At 41.8% G+C, this 21,563-nt stretch overlaps 4 protein-coding genes across 5 annotated transcripts; 2 read left to right on the top strand and 2 right to left on the bottom strand.

Moving 5' to 3' along the window:
• Positions 1-73: 73 nt before the first annotated feature.
• Positions 74-1,647, top strand: LOC115627786 (uncharacterized protein F58A4.6). Of its 2 annotated transcripts, none has more exons than XM_030523605.1 (3): positions 74-180; positions 249-850; positions 953-1,647. In XM_030523605.1, exons 2-3 carry the CDS (start codon positions 440-442, stop codon positions 1,295-1,297), a joined length of 756 nt encoding a protein of 251 aa, XP_030379465.1. In that variant the 5' UTR covers positions 74-180; positions 249-439; the 3' UTR covers positions 1,298-1,647. The 2 variants fall into 2 exon arrangements, with proteins under 2 accessions (XP_030379465.1, XP_030379466.1); XM_030523606.1 differs by lacking the exon at positions 74-180 and adding an exon at positions 203-217 and having other exon boundaries at positions 408-850.
• Positions 1,648-1,765: 118 nt separating this feature from the next.
• LOC115627785 (bleomycin hydrolase) lies at positions 1,766-7,207 on the bottom strand. Its single transcript, XM_030523604.1, has 5 exons — positions 6,977-7,207; positions 3,880-4,469; positions 3,310-3,785; positions 2,532-2,652; positions 1,766-2,459 (listed from the first exon to the last, which is right to left on the bottom strand). Exons 1-5 carry the CDS (start codon positions 6,978-6,980, stop codon positions 2,241-2,243), a joined length of 1,410 nt encoding a protein of 469 aa, XP_030379464.1. The 5' UTR covers positions 6,981-7,207; the 3' UTR covers positions 1,766-2,240.
• Positions 7,208-7,613: 406 nt separating this feature from the next.
• Positions 7,614-12,701, top strand: LOC115627739. The gene is made up of 4 exons (XM_030523509.1): positions 7,614-8,238; positions 8,360-8,395; positions 9,149-10,967; positions 11,753-12,701. The coding sequence occupies exons 1-4, from the start codon at positions 8,047-8,049 to the stop codon at positions 11,923-11,925; spliced, it is 2,220 nt and encodes a 739-aa protein (XP_030379369.1). The 5' UTR covers positions 7,614-8,046; the 3' UTR covers positions 11,926-12,701.
• A 2,592-nt stretch (positions 12,702-15,293) lies between these two features.
• LOC115627920 (protein quiver) lies at positions 15,294-16,015 on the bottom strand. The gene is made up of 3 exons (XM_030523815.1): positions 15,943-16,015; positions 15,618-15,791; positions 15,294-15,562 (listed from the first exon to the last, which is right to left on the bottom strand). Exons 1-3 carry the CDS (start codon positions 16,007-16,009, stop codon positions 15,348-15,350), a joined length of 456 nt encoding a protein of 151 aa, XP_030379675.1. The 5' UTR covers positions 16,010-16,015; the 3' UTR covers positions 15,294-15,347.
• Positions 16,016-21,563: the final 5,548 nt, after the last annotated feature.

Raw genomic sequence — 21,563 nt, 5'->3', positions numbered from 1 at the left:
TGAGAGGAACACAAGTTCTGCCGTCAACACTCAGAGCGGTATGCGTTGCCAGACCTGTTGGAGCTGCCCATACAAAACGTAAACAAAACGCTTACGGTGCTGCCGGTCGGTCAGTACAGGAGTTCTAGAAACTTCAAAACTCGATCTCATATTGTATACTTTTACCATAACCTTATGCAGGTATAATCTTAACTTGAATTGTAATATAGCAATAACTGTAAGTAACGAAATAATTTATGTGTTGCAAGTCCCACAAATGTGGCAGCTCCACATTTTTTATCTGCTGATAGCAAAATCACAACAACAGCAACAGCTTGCGCAAAAATTTTGGTTGGACCCTTGAACATACATTCATACATACATAATTTAAATTTATGAACTTTGCGATAACGTCGCTCACATCACAGCTGGCCCTGGAGGCGCCCCAATTCCATACAATATGACACAAACTTTAACTGTGTGTATTTGTGATTATTGGCAACGTCGCCACTACTACCATCCCAGTAGCTGCAACAATGATCCAATGTTCCGGGTCGCAGCTGGCGGTAGCTTCAATCACAACAACCAGAACTTACGCCGCTTGCAACTAAAACTGGACGCTATTAGTGGCAACTACTGGCTGCGGGAGATATTGCAACAGCAGGCACTTCGGCGGCGGTTACAGGAGCGCCATGGTGTACAACTTTTATGGCTAGAACTGCAGCCGCCGGTACGTGATACCATCGACTACAAATGGGCCGATATGCTGGCGCACACGCTCTGGGAGCACATCGAAGTGGAACATCTGATGTCTTGGTTGTCCACACTAGGCGGTGGCTTTTCTGCGCTTGGCGAACAGTTCGAACGTTGTGTAAGTAGCATCCAAAATATTTAAATTGGCTTAGGTCTCTGCCCCAAATGGCGGTCCTATGAATTATTTATTTGCTATAGTTGCAATACTTTTCTATTGCAGGCCGACACAGCGGGTAAGATTTCCTTACAACAATTGCACATTGGCATGCGTTTGGGTGATCCATTCCTGCAGGCGCGCTGCAAACTATACTATAGCATATCGCTGATACAGCGTGGACAGCTTCGTCTGGCCAAGCATCTCATACGCTCCCAATATCAGTTTGCAAAGGTTCACAAGGAGCACGACATTCGACTAGTGCGGATGTGTCAAGGGATTTGGTTGCGCCTTTGCTTCGAGTACAAGGAGCGCCAGAAACAGAAGATGCTGGCTCGTGAATCATGCGCCATTGGTGATGGCGAGCGGAAAGCTTGTGATGGGAAGCTGGCCCCGCCACTCATTGTGTAGATTTCTTTCCTTATTTATTGCTAATGTATAAGTTATACAACTTGTTCGCACGGGCAAACACAAATATGTACGTTGACAAACCAAATGCAACCACTCAAAGGGTAATACCGTAGATAGTAAACAGATCGCGGGACATATACGATTTTTTTTTAACAAAAAATAATATTTTTTCTAGGCATGTGTTTTTGTAAAATCCAAAATTGTTTGGCCCTGTACTTATGGCCACGGTCATAGGGCTTTTCAAAATGTATTTCCTGTGCGAATTATCGTTAGGCATGTTAAAAGCAAAAAGTTTATAAATTGTATTTAGGTAAATATTTGTATTCAATATATTTATTTATTTATACGTATATATTTATAAAATGCATTTACATTTCTTTTGCCGTGGCTCACAGTTTTTTCTTCTATTTCGGGCAAAACACACAAATCAGCGTCTGCGTTCTTGTTATGAACAATGTTTCTCAGCAGTTGTTGGATAAATTCATAGATTTTATATTTGTATTGGACATTTTTTCAAAATTGCGCAAAAAAAACAATGAAATAAAAGATATACAATAAAAAAACCATGCGTGAAAACAACTCATTACCACTTTTTACTTACGCTACAGTATATATTATCAAAAAAATTGACGCCTGTGTATATATATAAGTGTATGTGTGTGTGTGTGTGTGTGTATGGGTGGGTGTTTGGCTTAGTTGACAAATAATTGGCGCTTTTAATTTAAAACAAAACAAAGTAGATACAAATAGTTTGATGTGAAATCTGCCACAAAAATGTACAAAGAATTTAGATTGCTTGGCTCGTTTGTATATATATATATATATGTATATGTTGTATGTATGTATAGTTGTATATGCATGCGTGTAATTGTATGTATGTATGCGGTCTGCCGGTTGTGGTACTCATAAAGCTTTTTAATTCGCCTTGCATGCGTTTCTCATTTTACTGTTGCGCCAGCGTTCCCATAGGATCCCAGGCGGGCAGTACAATGGGATCCATATCAAATACTCGCAGCACCTCCTCGGGCACATACTTCTTATCCACAACGACCTCAAAGCCGAACTCTCTAAACCAGTCGGCGCACATAACCAAATAGCCCTTCTCGCCGCGCTCCTCACCCCACGAGTTTTCCACGCGCAGTTTCTCGGCAGTTCCGTTTTTCTGTGAAGTTAAAAACAAATTTTTAAAGCGGAATTATGTCAGAGTCAGGGGCGGGTGCGGGGGATCACTTACATCCACGGAGACCGCTGTGAAGACCATGGCATGCGTCATGGCAGACTCACCATAGACCAAACGATCGGCCTTGCTGAGGGTCGTTTGTATATCGATGTCAAAGACCAGCTTGAAATCATGGCTATATGTACACGACATAGAACGAGAACGCAGATGGAAAATAGAAGGAGACAGAATTAGTAATGCATACACAATAAGCAGCAGCTAGGATTTGACTCCTTAAAGAATTAAGTCAATGACGACAAGACGACTTTAGCGATGATTATGAAAACTTTAACTTAAATTAATATTCATTGTTCATGGGAATAGAATTTGTAATGTTTTTCATAAAAAAATTGCACAAGCAAACCGATTTTCTGCGATTCATATTTAGAATGAATGGGCGTTTCAATGGAATTATTATTATACTAATTGACTAATTGAATATTTGAAGTGATTTAATATTTAACGCACGAATGACATTTGGAACCACTTTCGAATTCCACCAACTTGTTAAAATCGATTTGAATTGAATTTCGCAAAATATTCTTCGACAAATGTAATCATATAGAAAAATGGAAGCAGGGCTAACAAGAACTTGAGATAGAAGTAGTCAGACCTCTTTAGATATTGTCTCTTAGATTTCAATTTTCGTATATGTATGTAAGCCTAATTTTGTTTCAATGTCCTCAGGAAGAATAACTTCCATTTAATACGATTCCACAAATCATTTTCATAAAATTAATCTATTTCTCACGGTTCAATATCAAACATTTTCGAATAATATTTTGCTACTCACACGTCCGTATCCTCGATACCCTGCTTGGAAGCAAAGCGCTTGCTAACCTCACAGCCAAACCATACGGCTTCGCCGGCCTTCAGCGATTTAGTGACCATAGCGAGAAGCATATCTACCGGCTGGTTATTGTAAAGCACGGGTCGTCCACCGACAACATTGCCCAAACAGTCAACAGTGTAGGCCTGATCGTAGCTACTGCTGGAACGGGGATCGGTCACCAGACACACTTTATCCTCCACATTGAAGTGGGGCTTTACATAGCGCTCGTAAAACTCCAGCGCAGTGACCGGCCCTATGAACTGATAATTTTTCGACTTGTCGTAGTATTCCCAGGTGAAGGTTTCGGCGGGTATGCCGAGGCAGATGCCGACCACCTTATAGACCTCTGCCATTTGTTCCTGAATCTTACTGTTGATCTCCTCCTCGCTGGGATTATTTTCCATCAGCACTCGCAAAGCGCATGCGTATTCGCGCAACTGAAATCCAAAAATTGTACGATATAGTATGTTATTAATGTTGGGTAGAATATTAATGTTGGGTAGAATATTAATAGGAGAGTTTCCGACTCACCTTGCTCTTCAGTATGGCGTTCATGCGTATGCTGGACTCGCAGCTAAAGCTCTCGGGAAAGCATTTCTTTGGCATCAGACCGTGTTTGGTTATCAGATTCACCAGCATGTCCCACTGGCCGCCATCAGAGGTGGGGTCGAGCAGAAGGAACGAGACCAGGCGTCCGTCCACCTTCTCGCCGCGCTTCGCCGTCTTCACAATGTTATTCAAGAAATAATTGCAACGCTCGATTTTGTCCCAATAGAAGAGGAAGGCTTGTGAGAATTCGAACTCATCGAGATTGTAGTTCTTCATGAAGGGCAGGCGTATGCAATTCAGTGCCGCAAAAAGCCAACAGCGACCGGAGCTACGCTGATTGGTTACTGGCTTTCCTTCCGTTTCGACCTTATAGTTGAACACATGATTGGTCGTTTCCAGCGCCTTGCGCGACAGGCAAACTTCGAAGGGATCAACACGGGAGCAAACATTCTGCGCCAATACGTTCTTCGGCTCCGCGTAGAAGTTCTCTCTCCACTTACTCAGGAGATCCGGCGTTATGGCACTGGCAACATTCGTATTGTTGTTGCTGCTGCTGTTGCTTTTCTTGTCAGCTGCAAGTAAATGATGGGAACAAGCCGCATTTGAGTTGTTGTTGGTGCTGTTGGAAAACGAGAGGCAGCTTGGGGCACGACGAATGTTATTGAAAGTCTTGAGAATTTCTTGATAATACTTTTGATGTTGTTGTTGATGGTAATTCATTGTTCGGACGCGCAACCATTTTCTTGCCGCACAAACTGCAAACGAAGAAGAAAAACAGAAAAGCAAAAGTGCATCGAAAAGAGTGCGAAAACCAATACGGGAGAATAAACAATTGGATGGCTGGGATGGATTTTATTTGTAAATGACACAAGGATATCACATAGTATTATTGAGGGAATGTTGTCAGTGGGATCTAAATATGTCTAGTGCATTCCTAATTCCGCTTAAATGCCATCCATTTTGGATATTTTCCCTAAAAATCGTTGATACTAGATTTCGAATATCCTAGCTATTCATCCGTGCAACTATTGAAAATGTCGAGTTCCATATCTATCCATCTACTTTCCTATTTATATGCATGCTTCTACAATATTCTGTACATTAAAATTTCCCAACAAGTGTTTTGTTGCAACGTTAAATATAATTTTTGAGTATAAATTCGCATTCCCCTTTGGAAACTTTTTTTTTTTAATTTTGAAGCTCAATTGCTGGTGCTGCGCCATCCGTGCCTCTCGAAAATACCATGGATGACCAAATGGGCAAGAGATTAAAAATATGATCTAAAAAAAGATTCTTGCACAGTGAAAGGTATCCTATATACATATGTATGTATGTACATATGTATATAGCTTCGGATATTTTAGGTCGTAGGGTTTTCGTTGAGGATTCTTGAAAATCGGAAAACTTTTAAAGCCTATATTAGGTGAATCATGTTCCTAGTTTCTGTTAATTTTCTAGCTCGCTCGCAAGCTATAATTGCAGCGGTCGCTGGCAAAGTGGGTGACGCCCACAATCCAATATAAAAGTAACTGTTTACACACACACACACACAACGCCACAACAGCTGCACATAAACAAAACTAATTACGTGTTGGGAAAACAGCTGCGACGAAATATATGCGTGTGTGTGCTTGTGTGTGTGTTGGTGTGTGGTGCACTTTGAGCAATGATTTGAGATTTTCGCTTATGTATGTGTGTGTGTGTGTGTCTTTGTTTGTGGGGCTAAACGATCGCTAGCGGGCTCGCTGCAAATGTCGCCCCCAATGCGTGCTGTTGTTGCTTGACTTGTTAACGTTTCAGTTTTTTCTTCTCATTTGTCGTTCCATTCTTTTTGCAAATCACGTTAAAATGCACATGTGAGTGGGCGTATGTAGGTGGGTGGTTGGCTGGCTGGCTGGTTGGTAGTCCATTAAAAAAATATTCATACATGTATGCAATTTGAAATTTGCACCTCGTAACATCAATAAACAAACTTAAAGCTAACTAGCAATAATTTTAAGCGAAATGATGCCTACGTGTGTTGTGCAATTGCTGATAAGAAAAGCAGATCCTCATAAAACATTAATTAAGCTAACCGAATCTACAGACGAGCATGCATATGTACATAAATATTACATACATACATACTCATGTATGTGCACAAACACATACACACGTGCATACATATGTATGTATATCTAAAGAGAGAGAAATGTTTTAAGTAATGGAGCAAAGGATTGCATGTGTGTGTGTAAGTTAGTGTTAGAGTTGGTAAAGTGCAATAAAACCAGTTTAAGCAGTCCGCTGCTGTTAACGGCACCATCTCGTACAAACCCCTCCTCCCTCACACACACACACACACACGCATGCGTAGAAATTCGACACAAAAAATCCCGTTTTAAACTTTCGTATATGCCGGCGCGTCGCTTAACCGCGTTTAATATAAACAAACCATAACGGACAAAACGGACAACAAAAGGGTTAAGCGAAACCGAAACTAGTTTTGCAACTTTTTGTTTTTTATACGGCAGATACACAGATGCAGAAATATATGTATGTTTGTATGTACAGATGTACATATGCATGTGTGTAGGACAAGCAGCAAAAACAAACAAATTTGGGTGAAATTTTACTTTCGTTACGCTGCGGCATATTTGTTGTTCCTGTTGTTGTTGTTGTTTCTACCTCTGTTTTGGGGCGTCAGCAAATTGTGATTGTCTCGCTCGCACTTTATTACATACATATACACATACATACATATTTATATATGTACATATGTATAGATACATACTTATATATAAGGCATCATTTGCACACACCCGCACATGATAATAATGATGATGCGAAACTACTGTTGGTTGGCATGCGTTTTGCTTTTTACGAGGCGCCTTGGCGGCGACATTAACAGCAACAAGAAATACAAAAGGGCTAGGGCTCTGAGTTCTAATTTCAAGCAGCTAACGTGAAACAATGGATATATCTTTGCAAATGCTTATTACCCACACACAATCTTTTTCCATTTTAATGCAGTTTCATTGACGCTGCCCGCGGCTTATTCGGACTCCACTCCAACAACAACAAGAATAATTAAACTACTTACACATAGTTGGGGTCGTTGTTTTGATGGCCTCTCACTTCCTTGCTATTTATGTTGGTTTATTGTTGCCGCGTTCGTTGTGTGTGCGCACGTACCGAGCTGTTTTTGCCGTTTGCACAATGGTCCAGTGAAGTTGGCTGTTTTTGTTAGAACACGGGAGACCGCAACTGTAGCGTATATAGTATTACTATTGTTTTTGTTGGTTGGGATGGTAGTTGTGTGCTACACTTGACGGAGGGTCAGTCTAATTTTGCGGCTTTTTTCTTGTGCTGGTAATATGGCCAGTCGGAACATATCGACAAATGATATCGACCGTGTAGTATCGATATGTTTAAACGGATGTTATGGAATGTTCATCTTCCAATGCATAGATTAAAATAATCTAATTAACATTGCACATGTTGGATTAGTTAGTTCTATGATTGAGCTATACCTGCAGCTCAAACAGCGCATATTTAATAAGCATTTTTGTCTGGACGGGTGATAGCCCTTCAAAATACCGCAATCAAACATCTAAAATACCAAAAACTACTGGAGCTGCCAGATCGTTGGCGCGACCAATGCACAATTCAATCCTACAACAAAAGTGTAAAAAAAAACTGCGACTGTTGCTCTGTCGTCGCGGCTGTGGCTGTTGCTGTTGTTGGGCCGAATAGTCGCGCATTTTGAAATTTGGGCCGTAGACCGTAGTATAACACCGTCTTCAATATATACATAGTAAGTGATACGGTATAGCCAGCCAATAGCGCCTAGACGTCACAGCGGCAGCAAACAACGTTGGATAGATTTAGCAAAAGACAAAAAAAATAATTCAGTTTGAAACGCAAGGTGCACATACAAATACAGCGTTGAGGAACAAGACGACAGACAGAATTCTGGTTGAAGGCGTTAATGTTGAGATTCAGATTCTGAGACTCTGTTTGAATTTTTGAGACTTGTTGTAGAATCATCATCATTGTCGTCGTGGTCGTTAATATACATAGTTCTAGTCTTGTCCGTGAGTTAATTCTGTGCGTTCGCGTCATCGTAGTCGTCGTCGTTGTTTTTCCGTATTTTGCAACTACGCGCCCAAGATGATGAGCAGCACCAGTGCCAGTACCAGCACCAGCAGCAACAACAACAGCAAGAATAAGAGCGAACTGGAAATGGACTCCTCATCCATATTCCTGAAATACATGGAAAAGTGCTATACCATGCCATCGGATCTGAAGAATGACATTATCTACTGCCAGCGTGCAATGAGGGACTTTCTTAAAGTACATGCGGTGAGTGAGAAATCGAAATTAGTGCGAAATTAAAACTAAAATAACGATGGACAATACAAGCAACCTGAAACTAACGTGTATGTATGTGTGCGTGTGTGTGTGTTTTCTCTTCTCTTTGCAGCTGGTATCCGATGTCTTCAAGGAGCAGGCCGATGCGGTAAGTAACGTCTTTATGACCAACACTACCCCCTGCCCCGCTCTACCCTACCCCCTCTGCCAATAGAGCTGGACATTCTGACAAAGGAGCCCGCTCGTTCCTTCTTCTGATGTACCTAATGCAACGCATTTTATTTTTTTCTTTGTTTGTTTGCCCCAACGCTTCACTCGCCCGCTCACACGTAGGCCTTCCAGCCTGCAACGGCTGCCCCGGTACAGAGTTGTCAGACCCCCCACCCTCCCTTTTGTCAATTTAATTGGGACTGCCGCAACTTTTATTGATAGCAGATATTTTCAGTTTTCTTTTTGTTTCTTGTGTAGCGTTACAGGTTTTATTAATCTTACGTTTGCTGCTGTTTTGTTACCTCGTCATGTGCTTTTCAGGTGGCAACTCTTAGGCTGCCTCCAGACTCAATAAATGTACATACATACATATGTATGTACATACTTACATTATTAAAAAAAAAATTTTACAAGCGCAAGACAAGAACTTTTAGCATAGCTTGCGGGAGGGGCGGGGCGGGGCGGTGATGGGTTCTGAGTGCTTGCGTAAGCGCTGAAAGGTAGAACGGAAACTCATATCACCATATTAATGAAGGGGTGAGGCGAAAGTTGCGAGCCGCACGTGCTTGATGGTGATACATTGTTGTTGTCGTTATGTTGTTGCTTTTATCCCCCTCCCTCTGACTTTCACTTGACCGCAGAGGACTCATATATGCTGGGTTTTATCCATGTTTTTTTTTAATTGCCACAGGATCCTGTGCAGATGCAGCGCATATTGAATGAACTGGAGGAGGAGGTGTACGAAATCAATGCCGAGAATCAGTTCCTGATGCTGCACCTGAAGGACGACCTGCAGCTATTTTATAAGAAGCTGCAGGACAATGGCATAGAAAGTGTACCTGAACTGGCCAACGAGTATATCTCGGGCCTCCTAGTGCCTTTAATTGGCGATGCCAGCTACAAAATTTATCCACAAAACGTTGTGGAGCGCGACAATGAACAGATGCTCATACGCAAGCATTTCCTGCTCTCGCAGGATGAGGAGGACGGCGTGTCGCGTCCGCCGCTCAAGCTCAGCGAACTCGATGAGGACATACCACTGATCATGATGGATGATGCCGATAAGGTGGATGTTGGAGCCGCTGGTGGCGTCGGCGTTGATGCCCTTGCCGATCCTGGTGCTGCAGCCAATGTCAATGTCCGTGGAACCGACATTAACGACCTCTTCGACAGCGCCTCTCAGAGCGAAGCGGAACAGCTAAGCATCTTGAAGAAGCTGGGAGAGGTGACAATAAGTGCCCACCCCAAGCCGCATTCCAGTGGAGGCAACATATGTGGTCCAGGCTTAACTAGCGAGGTGGCCGTCATGATCGTGCCTGACAAGGTGCTTAAGGCACAACGCGCCGCGGTGAAAGCGGCCAAGGAGCAACGCTCGCTGCTCATACCACGCTCCACAGTAAGCGGTATGGGTGCTGTGGGTGGCTTTAGCTGCAGCGGCGGCGGTGACGATGCAGCTCAGTTGCTGGAGCCGAAAGTAGAATATCAGTATACTAGACGCTTGACCAGGTCGCCGCCACCTTTGGCGCCCATTTCGAACACGCAGGCACAAGATGTGACCACATCCACCAACGCTGTGGTGGCATCAACCTCGACGGGGGCGCCGGCCTCTCCGCCCGCCTACGATGGCGTCGAGCAGAGTCGCATGAATTTGCGGCAGGCATTGAAGCGTGCACGCAAAACCAAACAGCAGCCGCGTCTCATCGACGACGAACCCTCCCTGGAGGTGACCAACGCCGAGGGTACGCGCAAAATCAAGCTGAACGAGCATGTGCCCAGTCCCCCCAAACCAGAAGTCAAGCAGCCCATTCCGAAAGCCAGCAAAGTTCAAGTTGAGGTCGGCCGCAAACCAAATGCAGCAGCTATTTCTGTTCTTGGAGCGGCAACTGGAGGCCAACCCAAACAGCATAAGACGCGCAAGATTCGCAAACCGGAAGGTGCTGGCTCGCCGCCTCCACAAACCTATTCGCCCACCCATTTAGGATCGACTTCGTCGTCGCCAGCCTGCACATCCTCTGATGATTCCAATCACGAGCTCTATGAACAGCAGCGTCTCAGCGCCTTTTGGGACGATGAGCCGCGCGAGACGCGCGTAAAGCCAGAGGAGTATGGTCAGGAGTTGTTCCTCCGCCTTTTCGAGCTTTACACACCCGAAGTGCTGAAGAAGCTGAGTCAGCGGCACTCCAAGCGTAAGCGTCGTACAGTACAGAATGCTAGCGGCATCGTCTTTCATTACGGCCAGCAGATGCCCAGTCTGGATGTGGCACGCCTTAAGAAACAGAAACAGGCCAAGCCCGAGTTTCTGCTCTCGCCCAAAGAAAAACGTTTGCAAGCCAAGAAGGCGAGCAAACCCGCCGGCAGCGGCAACGGTTCCGGCCGCAAAAGCAAGAGTCAAAGTCCCGATAAGGTGGACACTACGGAGGTGTCGCTCTCCAGCGACCGTGCCAACAATGTCAAGGCTGTGATAACCACGGATGTGAAGCCCAAGTACAAAGATTGCAAGAAACGTCCAGGTGAGTTGGCAGCCCTAACAACAGTAAACGTTCGCTCTAACAAACCCCTATTCATCATACAAAATACGTCCATAAATGTATATAAATAGTCTGGATAATGTGAGATGTGTGGCATGATTAATATGATGAAAAATTGATAAAGTGAACCAAAACTATATTAAAGTCATTTCTGGGAACAGCAATTGATAAAATGTACCTGATTCTTCGATACCTGATTTCGATTTAAAGCTATTTCCTCGAGAAGGGAAATGTTATCTAACAGCCTATTATTTTAAAACATCCATTGATGATGTGTGAGAGAGTTGAAAGCATTAAATATCACACCTTTTCCGGTCTTCGATTTCGATTAAAGTTTCTCGATATCTATTTGGAAATATTTTCACGCTCAACTCGAAAACCTATATACATATGTACATATTTCCCTCAAGCGAGGGTACCAATCTAAGGTTTCGTTAGTTGCATTGCAACTATAACAAAAAAAATAAATAAAAACACCTATCGCGCTTAAATTGAATAATACTTCTATGTAAATCTCTTTATTCCAATCGAATCAAAAATGTGCATATTTTGGACAAATATATAAATATACCATACACATTTTTAGAACAGAATTACGGTTTTATTTTTCGTTTTAGGTTTAGAATGATAGGAAATGACTAAACACTGAAACGGGGTATTGAAAAAACAGAAATTATCACAAAATGGGGGGAAAACATCGAAAGTGTTAGTTGTATATATAGACTTCTATATGCTTATCTGCCATTTCTTATCTTTTTCGTTTCTAGATAACGTGCTGCTTTGCGAGAGCTGCCAGGTCTTGAGCTACGTTAACTGCGATGATGATGTCGTCGGAGGAGGTGCCACCAGCAAGGGCGTGCGTCCACTATCGCTGACCAAGTGCTCCAGATGCTTGCGCGATCTGAGCAGCAAGGCGCGTCCCAGCAAGCCGGCGCTTTGAGCACGAGAGGTCGGCATAGCTGTCGTCTCTGAGGCGCTAATGTGACGCTCACGTTCAGAAAGTTTCCATCACCCTCTTCCCCGCCTCGTCAGCATAGCAATCAACCAAGTCATGCGGCTCTTTGTTTTAAAATCTTGCGCCAGAAGTCGTGCACAGACACAGACACATACTATACACCTACACCTACACACACATTCATCCATCCATCCATCCAATAATCCACATCTCTAGCTATTAATAGCAGCGGCCCTTTGTCAACCGGACTCACTACACAATATATCCTTCTCTGTCCCCCTCTGCTTATACACGGACCAGCAGGTATACACACCCCTGTACTGGGTCATTAGGGATAGATAAGATTAAAGTTCCGGTTTCATTAGCGCATCAACGACAGGCGCTAACTTTTAAACTATGTATGTGTCTCGGACTCCCCATCCACTTTTGGAATCTTTCTGCTTTGTTTTCGTTTCCAGTACTAGCCGTTATCTGAAAAATTGGTAGAATTTAATTCGAACTAGAGATCTAGTTCAGCTGTTTGTACTAAATTGAACAACTATACACTCATTTAAATTTATGTAGTTTTTTTTTCAATACATTTTATTTTTTCTGACCGCTTTGTGTATTCGTTAAACATTTTAAACAAAATCTAGATATATAGTATATGCATACATTATATACGTCGTTAAAATCGCTGCCCATGTGCACCCGACTTGAAGTCGCGAAGTCATGCAATGTGAGAGTTCTTAAATGATAAAATAAAAAACAGATAAAAACTAGAAAATAATCTATTTATTATTTATTTGGTTTGCTGTGAGCGGATTAATATTGGATTATGGCAACTGTTATAAATGGGAATTACAGCTATATCCCAGTAGAAACAAGTTTTGCTCCGTTTTTATTAAGATATACATACATAAGACCATTCCAAGCTCGAAGGGGGGAAGACGGATGGATAAAGTTGTACTAGATTTCGATTTTTTATGTTTTCCAAAATCAGCTATAACTGGCAAAAGAGTGCACAGCATTCGAAATGCCAATGTATTGTATGTACATACATACATATGTATGTACAGTATGGTTATACGAATCCTGAATTAATTTTTCGATCGAAAAAGATAAATTGTTTGGCAGAAAAAAATGTATTTATTTTGTAGTAGTTTTTAGAACACCTATTAATTTACTGGAATATATGATTTAATTGTATATGCAATCAGGTGGGAAAATAATAATTATTATTATAATAATGTTTAAATTTTCCTCGTTGCTTCAATATCGACCATTTGTTTTATTGAGTATCTACTGTCGAGGCACGTGCGTACACACACACACATCACATAGACACTTACATACATACATACATATGTATATATGTTTGTACTTATTTTGAAAAGTTTACGGATGTACATACATACATATGTACATATGTATCTACATATGTACTTAGTATTAAATGTCTACAACAACCAAGAAGAATCGAATATTGAATTGCTTAGAGATTTATCCTACGGTTATACATATGTATGTATATACATGCATATACATATATGTATGTATATGTGCATATATATATGTATATGTACATATATATGTACGTATTCTATATACGCTTGCAAGGAAGTTGAAAAGAATAAATCAATTCGTATTCAATTTCTCCACATCTCCATTGCCAGCAGAGGAGCCGTTTGTGAAAAACAACGGCATTTGATTTCTTAGAAAGTAGACGCAACATGCGTAAACTACATACATATATTTATGACATACATACATACATATGTATGTATGTACATGTGCCCTATTCTATAAACAAAAAGCTAGTGTTATAGCATTAAAGATAATTTGTATTTGTTGTGTTTGTAAAAAATTGATCTGCAGCCGCTAACAATTGAATGTATGGCTCCCTGGTAAGGAATTTTATCTTTTCTTTGTTGTCGGCCTGGCCCTGGATAGCGCTGCAATCATCAATTACGGCGAAGGCGTATCACTTGTGTTGCAATGTATAATATGGGTTACAAGGGGAAAATGAAAATAAACAAAGTGGCATTTTCAGCAAATAATCGTTCGAGGGGAAAAACGACATTCATTTTCCTAAGAAATGAAACATAGGCTCAAAATGGGTTAAGGAGATTGTTTCAATTGTTTCAGCGCTAAATTTAATGTTCGTATTTATTTGTTACAGATTTTCTTTGCAGCCGGAAACAGTTGAATGCATGGCGCCCTGGCAAAGTAATGCATATTTTGTTTGTGTCAGCCCTGGTTAACGGCAACCTGTCAGAGTCGACTGCTCTAGACTGTGTGCTGTGCGCGAAATTTGAAAATAAAATATAGCACTGCAATTACCAATTACAGGGAAATGTATGTTACTTGCGTCGTTGTGTAGGGTATGGAGTGTTCTCAGAATTAATACAAAGTAAATAAACCAAGTGTCCGCATTTCTGCATGAAAAATGAATTGAATTGTTGAATTAATTGTGGCTAACAGACGTATGTATGTTATGCAGAATTATGCAAGAATATTCACGCAATTCGATTTGTAGCTTCCTTTTGGCATTTTAATCAATTTATCTTTTTATTTTATTTAAATCTAACAACAATATTGGACGCGGCGTTGCCACCTCGAGCAATGCCTTTCCGGTCTTCTTTGTAGTGAAGAAACATGTTGATTTTGAGCAAGATATTAGATAGTCTGAAACGTTACGGTACGTTTTTCTATTTGTGCTTAGAAGATACTTTAAGCCACAAAGTTTAGGCAACATAACTTTTTAGTACACTTATAGAATCGATACCAAACACTATACACATATACTAGAGCGTAGGCAGGTTTTACCAAAGGGGGGGCCCAAAAAATTAAAATTTCGATTAAATAATGAACGATGCACTTAAAAAATAACTAATGCATATGATCAATGAAAAAACTTCAACAAATCCAACTCAGATCCATTTTAAGGCGAAATAATGCGTCATAATAATGAACGTGTGGTCGACTTTATATGGCAAAATTTTTCCTAGGGGCAACGGCCCCTCCCCCCTTCCCTTCCAACGTCCTTATAGTCACCCCGATTTCGCGTATGCACAAGGCTAGCCCTATAGTAATACCCTAGGCTTAGACTTCTAGCCGCAAAAACGTACGAAATCTGATCCACAAGCACACCCAAGGTGTACAGCTTTTCTCTTTTTTTATTGCAAACATGAATCACCCTTCTTATTTTACCGGACTTACCAGAAATTGAGACATCTTCGCGTTTTGACAATCAATGAACCCACACAACCAAAATCAATCAAAATACTTGTATAAATTGTTGCTATTTAAAAATCTTTGTTTTAAACATTTCTAATTAGGGTGAGATAAAAAAAAAAAGTATACATCAGGCAGTTGGGCGCAGTCTCAGCAAATGGGCAGCAGTAAATGAAGGATTGCATTTTCAGCTAAAAAAGCGCGCTCAGGCGCATTGCAACCAACGTAGAGAATAGGAGTAGGGGAAGCTGTTTCGCACCCATAATTGAGTCGCTGCCATTGCACAGATCTCCCTGACAAAAGCACATATGGACTTTTTTGTAATTGAAGACGGTGTCCGCACAACGATCCATATTATCGTCGGGCCCCCGCTGGACGCACATGCGCTGAATGGCCAAATCGTAGTCTGTCAGATGGAGGTGACGTGAAAACGTAATTTAGTTTTAAGGCGAGTTACTCACCGTCGACGGCATAGGTGCCACCGCCTTCGATCACCTTGCCGCACCAGCCGCTGGCGCAGGGCACGGCCGCTACTCCAGGCTCGCGTTCCACGTCGGTGGCGTTGAAGAGAAAGGGATCGCGACAGCTGCCTAGATCGCCGCGTGATCGGCAATGGTAGCAGCGACGCAGTAACGCTGCGAAAGCCCAACAACAATAGCAGCAACAACAACGAGAACGAAAATATTATTGAAAGTGAAATTTCAATTGTTGGCTCCACTTCGCGCACACACACAGCCACACGCAGCTAGACAAAAGAGTTCAATAAGATACGAACTGGCAACTTACCATTTATTTGGGGCGCATTCGCGCTTATAAAAATTATCACAGCAAAAATGAGTGCACTAGTCTGCATTATTGCACGCTCTGAGTATTCTTAAATTATGATTAAATTAGTAAATGACACTAAATTTCAATTGCAATCCGTGATCTTGTTGTCGTTTCTTGAAGTCTATCGATGATATAGGTGTGTGCACATCGGAATGGTGCGATAATTGCGAATTACGTTATCGACTGGAGGTCGGCCACCTGCTTGGTATCTAACAGACTGAGCAAGCAGTCGCTCAAAAGACAGCTAGTGTTGATCCAGTGTTGGCTAATAAACATAACTTTTTGATTTTCTTGAATGACAAGTATGTAAGAAGCAGATATGCACTGCTTCTGACAAGCAGTGCAGTTTCGTGCACACTGGAGTTTTGAATTTGAATTTGAAATGTGGAGACAATGTGCGTTGCTATTCCACATATGCAATTTTTATTTATTTATGTATTTTAAGACCAAATTGTAGACTTTTATGTTATGTTTTATTTTAACTGAAACTTCTGAAACTTCGATTTAAAACGATTAAGTTTATACTACATGCAGAATTCTTGAGAATTGCTCTGCCTTGGAGCACATTTTTAAAGTGTCTTCCTTCTTAATTGCTATTTGCTTTGTTATTATTGTTTTCCCTTTAAGTAGATTGGTGATTTTTTATGCATTTCAAAGGTGTTTGAAGTCAAATGCGTTAAACTTTTCGGACATCTCCTAATTCACGGGAACAGCAGATTTCATTGTATAGGTCTGACACATAATTTCGTTAGAATCGATAATAAGAATAGGCGTTCAGTTCGACTCAAATGTTGATGTTGATATTGTAAGTCCACGACCACTTATCTAAGCATTTCGCAATCAAGCCTCAGATACTCGTACGACTAATTCGCCGGATGGAAACTAAAGTGCTTCCTTAAAGGCCCATTTAGTAGTTGTGGGGCATGCCTTTGTCGGATTTCTCGCAGCTATAAATAATAGCATCGAATATAGTTCCTCTGCTGGCTGCCTAAAGCATACAAGTATTTGGTTGGTATAGTGTTTTAAAAAGTAGTTTGCCGCTTTCTGGCGCCTCAAAGTATGCAACAATTCGCGCCAACTCCTCTGCCAAGTCACACACCAAGCTCATACTTACATATGTTCTTATATGTATGTACTCGTATATATGTATACTTTTCTTTACATATCGGATTAACATTTGAAATTGGAAATAAAAGCAAACGTGTGTCTGCTCTCAAATATATGCATTTTAATTTCTTCACGTTATATAATCAGCTTACAGGAGGCGTTACTTCAGCAGCAGGGATGCCGAGTCTGGCCAAGTAAAGGGCGAGCGGTAGGTGGCCAGAGAAGGGGGGAGGGGAAAGGGGGGCGACAACGACATTCACTTTTGCATGATAATTGTAATTGAGTCTGAAAAATGGAAAACAAAAATAAACAAACCCTGTGAGCATTTTCAATTGTTTTTCATTTTCAGCGCAAAGAGATCCCTTTTGTGAGCCCCAGCCAGCAGGGAATTAAAAATTGAAATATCATATATTTATCTTTTTTATCACCAAAACTATCTAGTTCTTATATTAAGCATTCATATGATGTCGCGCGAAAGCCGAAAAGAACTCTCTGTTAGGATAGTTGTAAGGCACTTGTCAGTGGACTTGGCATAAGGACCAGACAGAGTACCTCTTGGACGAGGAAACAGAGCACAGCTGTTTGCGGATCAGACTATCAAAAGGCTCTCTGAACATCCTGGCCGCTAACCTGCTCGACAACAGACAACATCGAAGACAACCACTAGATCGTTGTCTTGAAACACTGCTGGAATAAAATATTTCAAGGATGATGGCTCCTTTTCTCATTGAATCTTTCCTCTGCAAGGGACTTCGTAACTTCTCCATCACTGAAGATACACTGAAGATACTTCCTTAAGTCTGTTAGCATATGCATTTTTTGGTAGGGAAGTCATATAAAAGTTCTATTATTACACCAAGTCTCAGCCAACTACCTGACTTCTTCTCTACACGATGATTGGAGGTGTGGAATAAAAACAGAAGGATTTGTTTAAAAAGGAATCAGTGCATTTCATTTGAAATTTTCATCTAAATTTATGCATGTCAAAAGATTTTCACCGGCAGCTCCCTCCATTCTCTTAAAAGGGCAGTCGTCGAAGCATCCAATTCTACAGATCAACCTTCCCTGAAACAATCTTAAATATATGTATCTTAAAAAAATTGTTCACAACGAAGGCAGGGGCAGGGACTCTGTCGTGGCTTGTTACGCAACCGTTTTCGACTTGTTTCTCACTTCTCGATGTTTTTTAAAAGACTCGTCAATATCTTCTCAGAGACTTTTAAGCCACTCTTACGTATAAGTCCTAGACATCACAGACTTGTACGTACATTTGACTCAACAGAGACTCGCCAATGCAGCGTATAAACTCTTCAATGAGTTATTCGAGATTCGTGAATGTCTCAACCAACAATTGTCCTTTAGTTGCCGATTCGGCACCCACTCGTTAAAAATTTTTACCCATATCCTTGTTAGAGACTCATTTCCCGTTCAGTTGTAACTCGTTGCCGTTTCATTAAAGACTCGTTTCCTGATTGAGGGACTCGTTGCTTCCCTACTCGTCATGGAGTCATCTCGTTCGCAGCTTGTCAGCTTTGAACTCATCTCCGACTCATTTGTGACTCGTTCCTAAGTCGAACGCTTCTTCTCGTTCGCTGCTTGTGCGACACTCTTTTCCCGTTCAGTTGTAACTCGTTGCCGTTTCATTAAAGACTCGTTTCCTGACAAGACTTCTGAGGGACTCGTTACTGACTTGTCAATGTCTCGTCAGAGATACGGCACCGAGTCGTTAGAGTTTTATGTTGAGTCGCCAAGAAAGAGTTCCCAGTCCTTTTACTCATCATATATATTTCAATCCAAATCGTTGTAGAGTCGTTCGCTGCTTCCCTACTCGTCATGGAGTCATCTCGTTCGCAGCTTGTCAGCTTGGAACTCATCTCCGACTCATTTGTGACTCGTTCCTAAGTCGAACGCTTCTTCTCGTTCGCTGCTTGTGCGACACTCTTTTCCCGTTCAGTTGTAACTCGTTGCCGTTTCATTAAAGACTCGTTTCCTGACAAGACTTCTGAGGGACTCGTTACTGACTTGTCAATGTCTCGTCAGAGATACGGCACCGAGTTGTTAGAGATTTATGTTGAGTCGCCAAGCAAATGTTTGCAGGGCTCTTTATGCTTGTTTGTGTGGGTGTGTGTGTGTGTGTGTGTGTGTGTGTGTGTGTGTGTGTGTGTGTGTGTGTGTGTGTGTGTGTGTGTGTGTGTGTGTGTGTGTGTGTGTGTGTGTGTGTGTGTGTGTGTGTGTGTGTGTGTGTGTGTGTGTGTGTGTGTGTGTGTGTGTGTGTGTGTGTGTGTGTGTGTGTGTGTGTGTGTGTGTGTGTGTGGGAAGAGGGTGTTGGACGTGTGTGTGTTTGCTTTTGCTTGCTCGTGCGTTGGTACGGAAATGAAATGCATTGAAACGGAAAAGAAATTATAATCCGTCGACGCTTATGCTCCAACGGCGACAACAACAACAACAACAACGTCGCGTTGTTGCCTTTTGACTTGAATTACAAATGGCGCACATGCAACGCCACAACCCGGCTGCCCACTCACGCACCCCCACCCCCACCCCACCCCCATCCTCACGCTCAGCAGCCACCTTCGACGTCGACGCTCATGTCATGGACAATCAAATCAAAAGGCGTCAAAGCGTAAGTCCTATCATAATGCATGCCGTCTCTCTCTCTCCCTCTCTCTCTCTCACTCTCTCACACACACACATACACACACAGGCACTGTGAAGCGTAGACGACACGACGCCATTTCCGTTGCCAAGCCCCCCCTCCCCCCACCCACATGAAAACGTTGGCATTTTCTCGTTTCATGTAACATTCTAAAATTGCATTTGTTCGTTGGCAGCCAGGCTCGGAGTCAGATTCTGCTTCTCCTTTTATGCCAGTCCGCGGAGTCTTTGTTGTTGGGGTTTTTCTAAAAAAAATTCATGCGAGTATTATGATTTGATTTCTGAGCAGTAACAACACGTCCTTCTCCCAGTCCCAGTCCCACTCCCACTCCCCTCCTCCAAAACTGGGAAACAAACAAACAGCCTACTCATTTCGTTAGTTAGTTCGGGGGCTTGGTGCCTGACGTTTGGCACCGGCCTATTTGTTATTCATAGATTGGGAATTACAAGCAGCCATTGCTATTGCCATTGCCAATTGTAAACATCATCATCTCCATCATCTCCATCATCTCCATCATCATTATCGTCCTTTGCTCACATGCACACGCCCGGGCACGTGCTCCTCGTATTTGACTCTCCAATGCCAGAACTTGTTACATGTCTGCAAATCCTCCTTCATTCCATTTCCTTGTCCATCTGTCCATCTGTCTATCTGTTTGTTTGTTTGTTTGTTTGCTTGTTTGACTGCCTGACTGACTATAGAATGAGGCACGAGAGAGGATTCCACAAAGTTTTTCGATTTGACTTCCAGCCCGCAGCCCCCAGCCTCCAGCTAGACACTTAAATTATTATCAACTTAACGTCCACACGATATGTAAATATTATTAATATTATTTCTTAATTAGTGATTAAAATTATGTGGTTTTTTAAATTAAGGAAGCCATAGAAGTGCAAATAAAGCATATGCCATACTTTTCAAAATCAATTTAACTTATTCTTATTCAGATTCCCTGTCTTCTAAATGTCCTTAAATAAATTTAAGAATATCTAGAACTAGTTGCGAATTATAAGAGTTTTACCTAAAACAGCTGCAGTGAGAAGGTAGAAGGCAATGAGTTGAGAAAACCATACTAAGTGGCAGACTATAAACAAATGAAGCAATTCCAAGCATTTAATGGAATTTTCTTAAGCCTTTTCAACTATTTAAGAAGACTTTCTAACATAAATTTTAATTATTTGTTGCCGCTTTCAATGTTAGGAACACCCTGATAACTTGTGGTGACCCCCAATACTTCTCTATACTTCAGCGTTCATTTTCATCAGCTTGAGCAACATTTTATTTGGGCAACGTAGCGTTTAACAAGCTTTGACAATCAAATCAGATCGACCGTACAAGATAGTATTTATTCCCAATTCTAGAGGTAATAGGTTGAAATTTGTCTTTATTGCAGTTATCGGAATAAAGTCGCGAAACTCTTCGTAAAAATGCCGTTTAATGATGGTAGGTGATTCCGAATGGTGTAATCGGACATGAGTGCATATCTTGGCCTTCACAGACAGCGAGCTGTTCTCGCACACCATACTTTTGCTGCAGGAGGACCAAAGTCCTGAGTCCCGTACCTTTTTCGCCTACGCGAGCACCGAAGACTGCATAACTGACTTGCGCAGAATGTTCGAGAGGCATCTTAAGGATCTCAATCCCGATTTGCCGACCATAACCTACGACATCTGTGAACTATTCAACTTCGTTGACATGTTCGTGGACATAAGCTGCATGGTGTACCAGGAGTCCACCAACTCCTACGCCCCTCGAAACAAGATTTGGATTAAGGGGACTATCTATCTCATGATTGGTGCGCAAGGGTAAAAAATACAAA

This window comes from Scaptodrosophila lebanonensis, unplaced genomic scaffold, assembly GCF_003285725.1.
Source record: "Scaptodrosophila lebanonensis strain 11010-0011.00,11010-0021.00 unplaced genomic scaffold, SlebRS2 tig00000098-arrow-pilon, whole genome shotgun sequence".
NCBI lineage: Eukaryota > Metazoa > Arthropoda > Insecta > Diptera > Drosophilidae > Scaptodrosophila > Scaptodrosophila lebanonensis.
Note: the sequence above shows the minus strand (reverse complement) of the source record. Positions and strands in the feature narration are given on the sequence as shown.